We start from the raw sequence: 16,672 nt of genomic DNA on the forward strand, positions 1-16,672 counted from the left end.
AGTGACCCGCTGCATTTTTTTTTACATCATTAAAGTGCTCTTGGCTCATTTCCAGACCACTTAAATTGCCCGCGACGCATTTTAAAATCGCTCAAACGGCCCGCTGCATACTTTCAGATCACCCGAGTGATTTGCGGCACATTTCCTGATAACTCGAGTGATCTGTAAGTGTACCACAGATCGCTTGGACGATCTGTAAATGTGCCACAATCAGATCACTAAAGTAATCTGAAAATGTATCCCAGGCCACTTGAGTGATCAGGAACTGTGGCGCTGATCATTCAAGTAATTCGTAAATATGTCGCGGGTCCCTTAAATGTTTTGAAAATGTGCCGCGGACCAACTTAACTGATGTAGGAACTGCACCGCGGTCATTCAAGTGATGCGTAAATGTGCCGTTTAGTCCATTTTTACAAAATTATGCATATGGTCACAGGTCACATTAAATGATTCCGAGGGCCACATTTGGCACGCTGGCCATGGATTGAGCATGAATGTTTTACTTTACAGTATTCTCGACGAGGTTCATTTGACTTGTTGATTAGAATTTTTTTTGTCTTTTACGGTAAGGGCCATTCAAGTATTACGTAAGCAAATTTTTAGCCATTTTTGACCCCCTTCCCCCTCCTTGTCAGCAAATGTCAACAAAACGCTGACCCCCCTCCCCCCTTGTCAGCAAAATTTCGTCATCAGCTCTGCCCCTCTGAATCCAACTCATATTTTCATAAAGGGTGGTTGATGACGTAAGCATTTTCCAAACCCCCCCCCTTCCCCCCTTGTCATCAAAAGTCAGCAAATCGGAAACCCCCCCCCCCCATCGATGATGACGCAATACTTGAACGGCCCCTAAGATATATAATTTTATTTAATCATTTAATTAATGGTGCTTCTGAGCCTTGAAAAATGCAATCATCTTATATATATTCAAGTATAAATAATAGAGAGGGGGAAAACAAAAAAGAAGAAAAGAAAAATCTATGTCTATGTTACTGTCAAAAGTGCGCCCGAAGTGCGCCACTTCGCGAATCGGCCAAGAAATTAGGCCAAAGTCCAAATTGCAGAAATGATTCGGACTTTGGTGACTATTTCGCAAAGTGGCCGGTGATCCCTGGCTAAAGGTCGATGTATTAATGCAAGACGGCCCAGTAGGAATTAAATAATTGTTTTTAAATCGCCAACGTTTGATATATATTTATATATAGCAGCTATATTCGATTAGCTCCATGTGAAGAGAGGAAAAAAAAAGTAAAATTCGGCGAAAAACTATAAAAATAATTATGGACTAAACGCATAGTTTTTCTGTCAAATTTTGGAGGGAAAACATTGATTACCTCATCGTGACTGCAGTTTGATGGGCTGCCCTAACTAACGTGAACATAATTATCACGAAAAATATCACGACTTGATAATGATCCCGATTCATGTCTTTTGTTATCGGACTTTATCCAGGGATCCCCGTTAACTTTTAGAACTGGCCGGCCAATGTCCGAATTTCGTACATTAGCCGAGTTAATATTTAACGAAATCGACCAATTCGTGAAGTGTCCGGCCTCGCCGCGAATTTGCAAATTTCGGGATTTGGTAATAACATATATATATTTAAAAAACATGAGGTGGGGAGGGGGGCAACAGGAATAGAATCAACAATTTAACAAAAATTAGTATTTGGCGACGAATGCAAGGAGCATATTGTAATAATATCAAATGAATTATAAGAATTACATCGCAATATCAAACAAATACCCCAAATTTGTGCATAATAAACACGATTTCAAATTTACACGAAGATTCTGCAATTATAAATTGTGATAGTTAATTGAATATTTTTATAAGGTGGGTAAATATACAAAAAAAGAAATCCTAAAACGAGTTTTATTTGGTTCTGGTATCTGTGAAGTATGACGTCCATTACTTATGCAGTTGTTTGTTGAGGTAATTACTTTTTTCTAAAACATTTTTAAATATTTATACACGTACAAATTTTGTAGAGGAAGTATATTTAATTGTCTCAAAAAATAGAGAGCGGAAATGAAGTTTGAATCTAATTTTATTCAAACTTCATTCGATTTCTGTGTGCCGAAACGTGTGGTAAGATATTTGAACATATTATCCCCATCTCAACAAATAATACCATAATTTAATCCAGATTCTACTAACGCAAGCTAAAGTGGTTGTAAAATTGATTGGGAACATTTTTTCCTGATTTAAAACAATTTACCGATGTTGCGATTTAATTCCACACTCTCAAAGTTTCTTTCAAGAAACTTTTGAAAATCCCTAAATACTTAAAAAGTGCCTTCTCTATTTGACAATTGCGTACATACAATATGAAATACATTGAAAGTACCAGAACAAAATAGTATAAATTTAGTTTTTTGTTCACATTAAATTTTAATTCATTATTTTCGAACCAGACATTTATCTAAAATATACTATAAAGAAAAGTTACAGAGGTCATTAATGTAAGTTAAGAATAATTGCGGTCCAAGTACCGAACCTTGAGGTAAACCAGATGTAATTAGTCTTAGTTCTTAACTCAAAACAGGGTTTACTTTGCACTTTGAACTCTTATCTGTCCGTTTGATAAATATTTGAAAAATTTAGATGATAAATCATGAATTCTCCCATATTCAACTTTGGTTGGAAGGATACTGTGATTTAAAGTATCAAAAACTTTGCTGACATCTAAAAATATTGATGAAACTTTGCAATTCTAGTCATCTGTTATATTTATGTTTTTTTTATACATATTTTATATACACATCTAACCACTTGGAAGGTGAATTATGTGGTAGATATCCAGAAGATTTATTCTGCGAGTTCTGTGAGATATTTAGAGTTTCAAAATAAACATACAAAGTTACTAAAATTGAACCGGACCATATCGCAGTGGCTTCCACTAATGGAAAAAGTTGAACGTGAAATTAATCATAACGCTGAAACTTCATATGGCTCACAATTTTTCACTTTGTGCTTGGGTTAGGAACTTGACAGCCAAGTTTAGAACGGCCAAAACAGTGAATTCTATGGACTTTATCATGGTCATAGAGACACAAATCTGGTAATTAACACTCAAAGATTATCAACCGAGATAGGCAAGACAAACTCCAGTGTGATTCCTTCCATTTTTTGATCACGTAAAAAAACAAATACCTTAAAATAACTGAAAGATTTTGTTCACAACTTTTGAGTCATCCTAATATTTTTTCTTCTATCACATAATTTATTCCTCTGGTGAGGGGATTAACATAAAAAATTTATTTTGAGCAAAATTTACAGTTTCCAACTATTCGGAAGCTATGAGCCGGAATCAAATTAACTAAATGAGTTCTATAACTGTCTGTGAGAAACGTATAATTTGCTCCGATAATTTGTCTCAATATTAAATTGATTTCTCTCTTTAAAGGATCGTTGATAAAACAATCAAAAGGGAAATGAGGACGAAGATTATTAAACGCGTTCGCGGATGAATATTTTCCACGGATTACGTTTCTTTAAACCATGTTACACTTTCGGAGCCTGAAGGAAATGAGAAATGACGGGGGTGTTACATAATATTACAACGCGACACGTGCGGATGATGAAGTTTTTTCGTGCGGCGCAGCTCATTATGCATGATATTTGCGCTCTCTCACAATTCCCTCCTTCGTAATATTTTCATAAGGGAGAGAGCGAGAGTTCCAACATTATATGTGTGTGTGTATATACATATACATACGTAGTACATCGCTCTCTTTCACGTCAATCGCAAAGGGCTGCTTCGACGCGTTCCTGTCCATGCTTCTAATTTCTGTCATTCGCTGTCAGGTCACTTACAGCTTGTTTCGGTAGCTTGACACGCTTCTTCTTAGTTGCTGACGTTCCGTATAGCAGACTTCATCCATCACTTTCAATCTAATGGCCGCACAACGGGAAACCTCACTCACTACTCACTCTCCAACTCCTCTTCCACACGTAAGCCTGCTGCTACTGCTACCTACGCCACTGCCTTTTCCAGTCTAAGAAAACGGCTCTTCTTATTATTATAACTCTTCATATTTCGTGTAACTCTTGTTTATATACTTACGTGTTGTTCTTTTTTTTTCCTTCTTCTCATGAACAATTTTTAAACGGTCTCTTACTTTCAACGCTTTCATCAAATTGTGGCGGAGAAAGAAAATTACTCATCTTTATCGAAAGGCAATGAATGTGGAACATCAATTCACTCTACTGTTCTTTTGTCTAAGCTCACGTTTTTTTGTTTTTTTTTAAGCATACGGGTGTTTATGCGAACTTATTTAATAGCAAAATTCACTGCAAAGCTTTCAATCAGCTCGAGAAAAAATCTCTACCGTGGTAGGACTATTTTTTGGCGCCCTCTTCCCACGTATTTTTGGTCGACAAAGTTTTTTGGACTTATCGAGTCCCATCTAATATTAATTCAAAATGGAGATTTTTCATAAAAAACATATGAGCTAATAAATAAATAATAAAGCCAACGGAGAATGACAACATACCTCATACAGTTGTTTTTTGAGTATTATTAATACTTTCATTCATCAGAAAACGAGGACCAAGAGAGTGTGAGTCAAATAGTCACGAGAAAACATCCAATAAATGTGCAGTGATGTCCTCAAACAGTGTGTCGACCTTAATGAAATATTTCTTTACAGTATATGATTTGCTGGATCATAACTTCTCAAACTCTCCCACAACATGTAATGTCTAGTAATATGAGAAAAACTTCCCTTGAACTTTGAACCTTCACTCATATATCGGGATGCAGTAGATGAGAATATAGCAGCTCATACATTAAATGCAGTACTCTATTGAAGCGATGGTTGATGTAAGAGATGAACATTTAAAAGTCATCTCACAATCTCAAAATTGGCGAAAAATTTAGAAATGTGGCTGTGGAAGTGCATCTTTACCCCGGGTAGTCTCTGCCACCTCCATAGATAAGATATATTGATGATAATTGATGATAACTAATTATATGTAAGACTATAATGCAATGTGAATAAATGATGATTAAGTCACCATATGGTGCATAAAGTGCCTAAGATGCAACATGTTAATAGTCATGTGACTAATGAATATGATAATGGAAATATGTAAATAATGATGAAAATAATTAAGGAAACAGATATTTTCCAGATTTTATGCCGAGGTTAATTCGGATAGAAAAGTCGTTTTTTCTGCGCCGGAACTTTTCTTTCAGAGTTCACCTCGGCATAAAATTCAGAAAATATATGTTTTTTTATATATGGGCTGAGAAAAATTCGTCTGTCTCAATGATTAATAATTTTTTACTTGAGGTAAATAGGGAATAAAATATGTGTAGGTCATAAAGTATTTACGATGGTATATGCAAGTGCATCAATTCCGACAGTACCAGAAGGGAGAGAATTAGTCATATAATACAAGTGCATGTCCAAGACCCGGAACATTGGGTCTAGACATCTCGAGAAAATTTTAGGCTTTTTAAGTCTAAGGGTATCTATTATAATTGGAGATTTCATGAAGATGAGCATAGTCAGAGTTGAGAAAAGACTCACAGAGCAGTTTCTGGAGAGCCTTTTACCACAATCCATGATTGTTTCAATCTTAATATCTCTGCGTATATGCCTATTGCTAGTGAGGGGGGGGGGGGGGGTTCATAGTAAAACTTCGGAGTGTTATGTTTTGGAAACGTTCACGAGCAATAATGTTAGGATAGCGGGCATACATTTGGGCAGGAGCTGCGTAAAATAATATAGGACGTGTGATCAAAAAATTTCCCTTTAGTCCGATAAATTCTTTTGTGACTAAACATTAATTTTAAAGAAAGATTGATGGGTAGCTTTATTAATAAAATCATTTTCTAATTTCTTGTTGAAAAAGAAAAAGAAACCGCTGTGTATACTAATATGATGCGTTTTTCTCTCTTTATTTTAGAGACTACAGATAATGGGATGCCTCGCCGACTGCGAACTGCTTACACCAATACTCAGCTACTGGAACTAGAAAAGGAGTTCCACTTCAACAAGTACCTTTGCCGACCAAGAAGAATCGAAATCGCCGCATCACTTGACCTAACGGAACGGCAGGTCAAGGTATGGTTCCAAAATCGGAGGATGAAACACAAACGACAAACACTATTGACGAAGAACGGTGAAGACAAAGACGGTGGCGACAGGGCTATGGACAGTGGCAGCGACGGCGCCACCGGATGCGACAGCAACGAGCCCGACCTGGACAGTGATCATGGGATGGCATCATCCCGTACACCAGACACCAGAGACTCGACAGCCGCGAGCAATAATAAGGACGCGACGAGCCTGGACAGTGATGCCGGCGATTCTTGTTGCGTGAGGACGCCTTCTCCTGCTAAACCCGACTCGGTCGTGCAAGACGCGGAGCAGCAGCAACAACATTCTGTGATGAAAAGCAGCACGACCACCGTTGCCGGACTCATATCTTCTGTGGTGACGCCATCAATCAGTTCTGGTTTGTCGCCCGTGCATACTCAAAGCGAAAGGCAGCCCACACCGATGAGCGTTCACGAAGTCGCTGCTGCCGTGCTAGCTTCGTCAACGGCACAGGAACATTCTAAGCTTTCGTGTCCCCCGACAACCAATCAAACAACAAGCCAACAAGTATGTGATATAGTTTCGCCCATCACGAATAGCAGCAGAAACGTGCCCAACTACACTAGGCAGATGCCTTCGACAGCCCAGCTACAGTCAATGTGCAATATAGACATACGGCAATCTGCAAAGAATCCGACACTCTCACCAGTGACGTCCACATCTCTCATATCAGTCAGCCCAAATTCATATTCCACACCAGCCGCTGCGCAGCCGCCTTGTCCAGTCATGCAACCAGCAGCTACGCCATCCTACCAGAAGTCCAGAATGTATTCGAATCCGTATCCTCCTGATCCAGGCATCAGTGCTTACACGCCAACCGGACAGACATCATCTTCACCTCAGGCGGGACCGACTTATTGCTACGGGACGCCGCCTCCTCAACCCACCAATCAAACGCAACGCGTGCACAACAGGACTGCAATGGAGGTTCCCTCATTCGACATACCGGTCCAACAAACGCCATACAAATTAGCGAACGTCAGTAGTGATGGTTATTACGCGAACTTACCACAGAGTGCGCCAACACAAAACATGACCAACGGATGTCATCAGCCATCTCAACACCAACAGCCTCAACAACATCACAATATGTACTCGGTACAGCAGCAGCAGCAACAACACCCGGTCCAGACGCAGCAATCACTACCAGTCCACATGAATCAGACTCAGCAGCAGCAGCAGCAGCTCATGCAGAGTAACAGCGCCTGTTACCAGAAACCTGTTGTCCAAAACCAGCAAACCAACTACGGTTACACCACCGATCAACAAGATCATTCTGTATATAATTACAATCATAATAACAACGCCTACAATTACCAGGACATGCCCATGGGAAACGAACATTACCTGGCCGGTGGTATGACCGCCACCACTACCACCACCAACAACAACCAGCAAACAGTTCCTAGCAGTAACAACGGCTACTGCTACCAGGGTTACAGGAACGACGCTTATCCGGCGGGTAACAACGGCATGGTGATGACCCAGCAGAACGACGCCGGAAACATGTACTACGACATGAACAGCGTCACCGCCGAGGACGTCGACAACTACTGCGCGAGCCAGACCTCGAAGCAGAGCCTGTCTCAGGACTCCGGTTACTACGAAATGCAGAGTGTTCCACACAACGGTTCCGTCGCCGACTACGACAGCACCGAGAGGTACAACAACGGGCAACAGTCGAACAGTTCTTTCGATTACGGATGTTTCGGCGACACCGACGGGTTCTCGAATAATTGCAATACTAACGACTTTAACTTCTTAAATATCGCCAACGAATTCTGCAACGCGGACTATTACCAGATGAGCTGATAGACAATCTCCAGACATTGTTACAGGAATCACACAAGACAGTGATTTAATTGAGTATATATTGTACATATAAAATAATATAAATATATATATAAATTGGGGGGGGGGGAAGAAAACTTGCCTTTCGAAAAAGGGGCACGATAGGGTCCTCCGAGGGTCTTAAAATTAATCTTCCATCCTTTTGCGTACGCTCTAACGTTGCTCTTGTCTCCAGTCTTGAAACACATTTTTCAATTCCTATGTGACATCGATATTGTACGTAATATTATCAGTAGAACAAAGAAAAATATTTTCGTATAAATTCCAAAAGCCTAATAAAATGGATTATCTCTTTCTTATATCTAATTTTATAATATAGTGTTATAACATTACATATCTAATTCAATCTTGATTAAATTTTCGAAATATAATTAAATAATGAAAAATGCATCAATTATATAATTATTGTTATGACATTAATAAAATAATTACCGTTCTCAAATTTCATGAATTATCATTTCCAAATCTAATAAATTATTTTTTCATATAAAATGAGTTACCATGATGCTAATTAGGCATTAATCTTTTATGAAACGAATTATCACTACTGCATTAATAAAGAAAGTATCTTTCCCAAATTTAATTAATTATTATTTACCGGATTATCATCATAGCATTAATAAATGAACTATTTTTTTCATATCTAATGCATCAATTTTATCATATTTTCCAAATCTGATGAATTATATTTTCCAAATCTTATATGAAAATTGTGTTATATCAATCAAATGAATATGTTGTATCAATCTAATGTGTGAATATTATTATAAAATTAATAAAGGAATTATCAGTATAAAGTTATTAGAAAAATTATATTTTTTGAAATCTAAGGAATTTTTTTTAAAATTCTATTCCAAACAAAACAAACAAAATGCAAGGCAGAAAAAATAGTAAATCCAAGTTGTAACACTGAACCAGTTTTTTATTTGTAAAATATATTCAAATAGTTTTTCTTTCATACTCGATTGAACCATACAAAACATGAAACAGCAAGCTGTTATAAAATTCATTATCATTTTTGTATATCACTGTCCGTAGCAAACAAAAGAGAAAGCTCAGCTGTCGGAAAATGATCAATAGAAACGTTTATCTTTTCCTTGATACCTAGTGAAGAAAAAAAATTCATTTAAGAGACATCATCTGATAAGAATATGCGACGCATTAATGTTAATATATTCATAAGTGTTTGTATAAATTTAAATAATCATTAGGTTTTTGTTTTTGAGGAACTTAATACATTCATTCCAAGACTACATACATAGAAACCACAATTTCTCATAATTAATTCGTTTTATTCCTTGCTGCAGTTATGACGATAATATCACTTGCGGAATGTTGACATTATCATCTGCATGATGGCAATCTTTGTAATTTTGATAAATAGTTGCAAAAGTATTATTCGAGTATAAAAGTCGTGCTGTGTTCATTTAGACATGATGTAATACCTAAATGAACTAAAAATATAATTATATTAACAATTTTCTTGAAGTAAAATTAAAACGTGTATTATTCAAATTTATGTAAAAGAAAAAATGATACATAATATATATATTTTTAATTTAATATAACTAATTTAAATAAAAGAAAAACAAAACAAAACAATAGCAAAGGAAATTTAAATACAAATTCATAGCAGATAAGAAAAAATAATTGTAGAACATACCACTATTTTTGAAAAGTCTAATCAATATATTGTAAAAAATGTCTGTATAAATTAAATATTTAAATTTTAAAACCCCATAAACCCCGAGAATTGCTGTTACTAAAATTTTCAGTTTAATTATTTAGTTAGTTATTAGTTCCTTAAACTTATATTATCATTTATAAACATTCGCTTCTTTTCAATATTTTCATACGAATCGAAATAGCAATTTATTATTTCACCGGGAAGAAATTTCCATACGAAAAAAAAAAGTATTCAAACAAAGCAATAAACTTATGATTTACGTTAAGTGCAATGAGACAAGAGCAACAAATCGGTGGAAACGCATTCTGTTATTAACTAAAAAAAAATTGTATATAGTACAATAACTGATGTATTTGTACAGGTATTTGAATTGTATAAAAACAAAAATCCAAAAGACATTGTAGAGAGAAAAAAAAGATTGTTCCTTCCCCCTTCTTTTTTTTAAAAATTTCTCCTTTCTCTCATTTCTTTTCTTTTTCTTTTCAAAGAAAAGAAATGGCCGTTGAAAAGACGGTCGAGAAAAATATTGTATTTGATAACGAGGATAAAAATATGTTTACAAAGAGGTTTTTTTGTGTGTCATATCGTCCTGTTTAGTCATCATTGAAATATTAAAAAAAAAGTGAATTGTTCAAGAATATGGCTGTTTATCATTTCTTTTATGCTGTTTCTGCATAATTATTTATATATGTTAATATTAAAAGGTTTGCAGAAAATATTAAAATCACAGGAGGCGTTCCAGTAATCTGGACGTTACTTGATATTCATGTGAGAAATATTATTACATTATTTCCCTTTGAAACTGTTTTTTGTACTCGCATCTATAAATCTTTAGAAAAATATTTATTTTTAAAATGGAATATTAACAAAACTATTTAAGATATTAATTTATATTCTAATCTCTCAAAAAGAAGTTGTACATAATATATATGCAGTGGTATATAATCCATACCCCACACGAAAAATTGTAATATTTATCTATTGTGATGTTTTCAAACATATAATACTGAACAAATTTTGACAAAGTTCCTGCATCCGAAACAAAAAATTGCCACTTCTTGTATAATTCGGTGTGCTGAACCCCATAAAAAAGCTGGATTGGCAACGACTTTCTCTTAAATCGCACATTTAATACACATATAATAACACAATACACTGGAAAAAAAAAACCCGAATACATATAGAAAACAAAATAAATATTTTAAAAAAAACCACCAGAAATATATAGAAACTTCACCAATATGCAGGCCATCCTATTAGCCTTAACGCGGCCTTTATCTCATCAACCGTTCGTCGTAGATGTGTGCTTCCAATTTAAAAAATACTCAAAATATTTTGAGGAATCACTCTGTTCCAGTTCCGAGAGTGAAAATACAGTGTGTTTCACAACATCAAAGAAATCTGAATTTTTATGCTATTCCCCCATGTCTTCTAACTTTCAATTAAAATGTTGCTGTCCTGTCTCTTCTGAACAAAAAAAAAATTCATGTTTTTACGAGCAATATTCGCTGAGATAATCGAATTTAAAAATCTGAGGAAAGTTGGGAAAGAACAGCATAAATGAGAGAAAATAAAGTTGTCTGTTAGTTCATGCTGCTCTTTCCAGATTTTTCTCCAATTTTTCAATTCCAATATCTCAGTGCTAAGAAACATAAAATATACATAAACATATAATTTTTTTTCTTTGTCATTTTTTTCTTTGAGACATTGAACATTGAAGAACTGGACACACCCCGCTTCACATCTCAAAGATGAATCGAAGCAATTACGAAGTATGGGTGTATCCGGAAATTTGATTGATGTTTTTTTAAATCAGTCGTTGCCCTATCTGTCGTTTCTCGTGAGACAGGGCAACAGCTTTCTAATTGAAAGTTAGAAGACAAGGGGGAAGGCGTAATAAAATTTAGATTTTTTTATTTTATGGCAACTGTATTTTCACTCTCGAAACTATCACAGAGTGATTCCTTAACACATTTTCAGAATTTTTTAAATTAAAACCATGAGGAGATAAAGGTCGCATTAGGACTTACGGGGCACCCTGTCTCATTGGCGTACGCAAAGGGGAGGGGTTTGGGGTTCTAAACCCCCCCCCCGCTCGGTCCCTCAAGCTGAGATTATAGCGTTATTTTGCAGAACAAACGTAAAAACCCCTTGTCTAGAGGCACAACATTAATATACATAAAAACACAACGCAAACACTGTACATAAAAACGCAAATGTATTACAGCGCAATAGGTCATTTAACGGCTTCTGACACGTATATTGTTTTGCATTGCGTCGCGTCGTATTGCACTTGTACTGGACATAAGAAGCATCTCTAACAATTGCCCAACAGTAATCAGCCGGCATCGAGGTTGATGTTACATCGAGGTTACCCTGTGCGTGTTCTTCTAAATGTAAATGTAAAACGTTTAATGTGTAACGTTGTTCTATATCAGAGATCTTCAACCTTTTTCCAGTCGCGAGCGCTGTCTGTACCTATCATCAAAAGGAGGTACCTATCATCATTTTGGAATAGTTTATATAACGCACACTTACGGCACGTTTGACATACGAATGGCATGAAATGAGGATCATTTCAATCCTTGAATGCAATTTGTACAAGGTGCTTAATTATAACGTTGATCAAGTGCTCGCGAGCACCAAATCGGACACAAGCGTCAAGCACTCTGGGTGCCTGGTGCTCGCGAGCAACGGGTTGAAGATGCGTGTTCTACTATATGGTCCTTACCACATTTTCACCATACAATAACGTTCGTAAAGCTCTTTCAACGCCTAAACAGGGTAAATATCTCCAAAATTATTACCAACAAAACTTTTTCCATTATGATATGCATGCTCAGCAGGTCAAAAACGTCCGGAATTATGTTTTCTTCTCAACCACAGTTCCATTGTTGTCCAGTGATAATCCATACCGAACTTTTGTTGATTGTTGTCCATAAAGAACTTTTTAACAATTAAACATATCAATATCTCCAAAACGAGAGCCGATTAATGTTTTTCATGGTGATATATTCGTGTCCAACAGGTCAGAACCACTCGGAATTTCATTTATAAACCTCGGACGCAATTTCTTGTTGCCCAGTGTAAGCAGAGGCTTATACACAAGAAAGGACGTAAAATTTTTCGAAAAAGATTGCGTAAGTCTTAAACATGACTGGAAGACTCAGTGTAATATTCGTTCGAAGAATCTGTTACGTGGAAATCCCATTCTAATCTTTCATCCTCCGATTCCAATAGAATTTAAACACGAAATTCTCAGAAGAAACAAATGATACGAAAACAGAACATGACTTCACAATATAAAAAAAAAAAGAAAAAGGAAGAAGATAAGAATATAAAAAGAATTTTTTCAAAAAAAGAACGTGATTTACTTCCCGAAACAAACCTCCGGAAGCTTTTGATAAGACAGAATTTACCCGAAAAAAGAAAAAAAAAGAGAGGATTTTTTTCCTTTCTTTTCAAAAAAGAGATGCAAGACACCGGAAAGCTTTTATCTCTTCTTTCCCCCGAGAGAGGGCGCTGTCAACTCCAATAGTGTCAACGCCCATCTAGCAAAAAGGGGGGGGGGAGAAAATTTTCGCTCTCTTTTTTATTTTTTTCTCCCCCATCCCCCAGTTTTTCCTTCCTCCCCATTTTTCCTATGACTTTGTGTGTGTGTGTGTGTGGGTGGGAAGAGAGAGAGGGGAGGAAAGAACAGAGAGGAACTCTCCCTGTGAGATCGGCGGCAAGTCAGCTCCACCCTGTTTTTCCTGGAAAAATCCGGGCCTGGAAATGATGTTATAGAAGGTTCTAGAGAACGTGGTGGCGGCAGGGAAAGTTTATAGGTATATGTGCGTAGGAGGAACTGGGGGGGGGGGGAGAGGAAAAGGGGACTCAAGGAGGAGATCAGAACAAATAAGAGAAAAGGGGGAGGAAGAAACGAAATATAAAGATCAGAAAAGAGGGGAGGAGGAAATCGGGGAGAATTGGGGGGGGGGGATAAGATCTTTTTGGGATACGCCTTCTCTTCGCCAAGCACACATTTCCCCCTCACGTAAGGTTGGGGGGGAGAAGTATGGGAATATTCCCTAATTTGAAGTATTCCATCATTTTATTGGACTTCTAGAACTGATTTGTCTCCCCTCTTTTTTTTATATCCACGGTGCAGTATTGTATTTTTCTTTACTTTCGTGAGTCGAATTTCGTTTCGTGTGTACGATATCGAAAGTCGAGACGATTCTGTAGGATCATACACACTATGTTATACTATCGATAGCGATCGATAGAAACTATGGTTTTTTTTCTTCCCCCCAGAAAAAAAATTATAGTAAAAGTCCGTTATAACGTGTAGGACTACTGCTTATACGTTACGACAATCTCACTATAACGAGTGATTTGCACGTGAGCGTCAAATGTTAAAGACACATTCGAACAAAGGATAATACAGAAAAGTCAAATTGTTTTAACCCCTTGCCTTTTTTTTTTTAATTCGTCACTTTACACATGGGTTACATCAGGGGGTTCTGAAACGTTTTCCAACCGCTTCGTCCATTCCCCTGATCAACGCTCATCTGCGGCTCACCAGAACAGTTTAACAAAGGATCTCTTCAGAAAAAAAAGCTTTGTTAGCAAAGCCCCTGGCAAAGGTTGGCGGCGCACAGTTTGAGAACCTCCTGGGTTATGTGATGATAATATTCGACTTTGGTCTCTTCCAGTCGAAAAATGACAAAAAAAAAAAAAATCCTGCTAAAAAACTTTCCAAACAGCGGTAAAATGTTGACGGTGATATAATAATTCAGGTTATAAATCATAGTTTCCCAAACTTTTTATATATTTTTATTTTTATATGTGATGCATTCAAAAATATATTAAAAGATATTTCGAGCGAAATATAAAAAATATCATTATAGCGGCTTCAAAATCTCCTCAGAAATTATCGTTATAGAGGGGTTTATGGTAGAAAGGATATCGTTGTGTCGAGAGGAGTATAACATTAGACTATAGACGATTTCAAACAAGATTTGAAAAAATGTCTAGTAGAGTAATTTTTTTCTTCTTTTGGAAGAAATTTCTTCCTTCCCTTTCCGGAGAGAGCGCAAACCATCCTAAGATGGTTTCTTTGGGCGGACAGCAGTCATGTCAGTCTGCCTGTAGAATGATTTATCGTAATATCGAGTATCGTTGTAGTGAGGTTTCGCTGCGCTAAAACGAAGCGATCCAAAAGCCATTTAAACGCAACTTTTAGAATTTCTAAGAAGTCCTATTTTCTAAAATATTTTTTATGACTTGACAGCAGAAATGTCCGTTATCGACAATTTTCCTCGTGTTTGTGAACTGTCGTTATAACGGACTTTTACTGTACTCAGCTTAGATAATCATATATATATAAATGTGAAAGTATGTATGTATGTATGTTAGTTCTTTATACAAATCTACAATTTTACACCAATTATCGCCAAATTCTGCATACAAGTATATACCAAACAGGACCGGGATTGAACCATAGGCTACTTTAAAAGTTCATCAGAGCTGGGTAAATGCCCGAAATCGGCGATTAACCATCCGGCAACAATGAATCCGTGAATGAAGGTTACCGTCAAGGTCCATGGGTTCGAATCCGGGTTTAGAACGTCAGAAGCATGTTCTTTACCTACCGATCTTGGGGCGACCACCAATGGATGGAGTCTTCATTTCCCCCAACACCACTGGTTGAAAATTGCCGTATGGCGATATAGGACCGGAGTTGTGTGATGTGCGATAAAGTAGTAGTTATAACCTCGCAATCGAAACAAAGGAGAATAATTCTCCTTGAAAATAGGTGGCAATTTGCGAAGGTTTCACAATTTTAAATGTGGAAGTTATAATGCGGATCGGGAAAATTTTAAAAACCCCGCGGGGGGGGGGGGGGGTTATATAAAATACAGGAGTAGTACCTATACATAATTTAAGTTCCTACGTGTCGTGTGAAGCAGTGTCACGAACACATATTAAAGTCAAAATATACACCACAATACCACATTGGAATTCCTAATCAGACAGGTTGCATTCCGCAATTTCGAGACAGCTGTTCTCAACTACATTGTGGTCCTCAGATATCATAAGAGGGAAATGGATGAAAATCGAGAACCAGGGGAGCCACATGAGAGTTGTTCAAGTGGGCCGCAGATAGCTGTGAAAAAAAAAAAAAAATTCAGATGTGAGAAGAAATAAAACTCTTAAGTGTGAAATAAAGAGTCACCTCTCACTATGGTCTTGCTCCATAGAGCCTGGATCATTTTACTGTACTGCATGATCCGGGGAGGACCTCATATCCATAGAGGGCCTGTATGATGAGATCAGCTATTATGATTTTCGAGGTTTGTTTCCGCAAACTTGTGAGCTCTTACTTTCAGCCTAGGAGGGCGGGGTGTGAAGAAAATCACTTTGTTCCATTATGTTGAGACGATCCTGTGTAGCCCCCCTTCCACTCGCAAAGAGGGAAGAACACTGAACTCCATCCAGCCCAGGATAAGGTAGGCAGCCACGAGAAGAAATATGGTGCGAAAGGGGCCATGAGTGAAAAAGTTTAAGAAATGCTGATTTAAAAGAATAAAAGTAAGCACACATTAGAATTTTTTTCACCAATTCAGCGATCTCGAATCAAGTCGAGTGATCAGTTCAAGATGCGTTTAAAATAAACAACGAATAAGTATATAACAATACTCTGAAACTTATCAGTTTCACAGGGCGAAGGTTGCAACATGGAAGTTTCAGGTAACACCACCTAATAAGGCTATTTTAATTAGGATAGCAACTGAAATCATAATTTGTCTGTAATAACCGCTATTTGGAACGAAACACCTTTTAATTATTCGCAGGAAATATCGGCAAATTTTCAACGTCATCTCTCACTTACGCTATTATCACATAATCATACTATAATTAAATTTATTTCGTCACGAAAATGGGAGCTTTTGACCAAATATGTAAGGTAATATCAGTTGCTGATGTTCCCGATAGAATGATATTTCTGTCCGATTCTCGAATGCCAAGTTTAGTAAGT

At 36.9% G+C, this 16,672-nt stretch overlaps 1 protein-coding gene and 1 long non-coding RNA gene across 2 annotated transcripts in view; one reads left to right on the forward strand and one right to left on the reverse strand.

The window, feature by feature from the left end:
- LOC149086738 (uncharacterized) overlaps positions 1 to 8,409 on the forward strand; it is a 67,397-nt gene extending 58,988 nt beyond the window's left edge. The window contains exon 2 of the mRNA XM_089231092.1: positions 5,917 to 8,409. Within this exon, the coding sequence (XP_089087218.1) occupies positions 5,917 to 7,922 (2,006 nt within the window). The 3' untranslated portion in view covers positions 7,923 to 8,409. The remainder of the gene's footprint in view (positions 1 to 5,916) is intronic.
- A 453-nt stretch (positions 8,410 to 8,862) lies between these two features.
- LOC149086739 (uncharacterized) overlaps positions 8,863 to 16,672 on the reverse strand; it is an 82,354-nt gene continuing 74,544 nt past the window's right edge. The window contains exon 6 of the long non-coding RNA XR_016192518.1: positions 8,863 to 9,065. This is a non-coding gene — a long non-coding RNA (uncharacterized LOC149086739). The remainder of the gene's footprint in view (positions 9,066 to 16,672) is intronic.

The sequence above is a fragment of the Pholcus phalangioides genome, unplaced genomic scaffold (genome assembly GCF_987345545.1).
Source record: "Pholcus phalangioides strain wild (caught in Gottingen) unplaced genomic scaffold, Ppha-v1.0 ptg000004l_1, whole genome shotgun sequence".
NCBI classification, from domain to species: Eukaryota; Metazoa; Arthropoda; class Arachnida; order Araneae; family Pholcidae; genus Pholcus; species Pholcus phalangioides.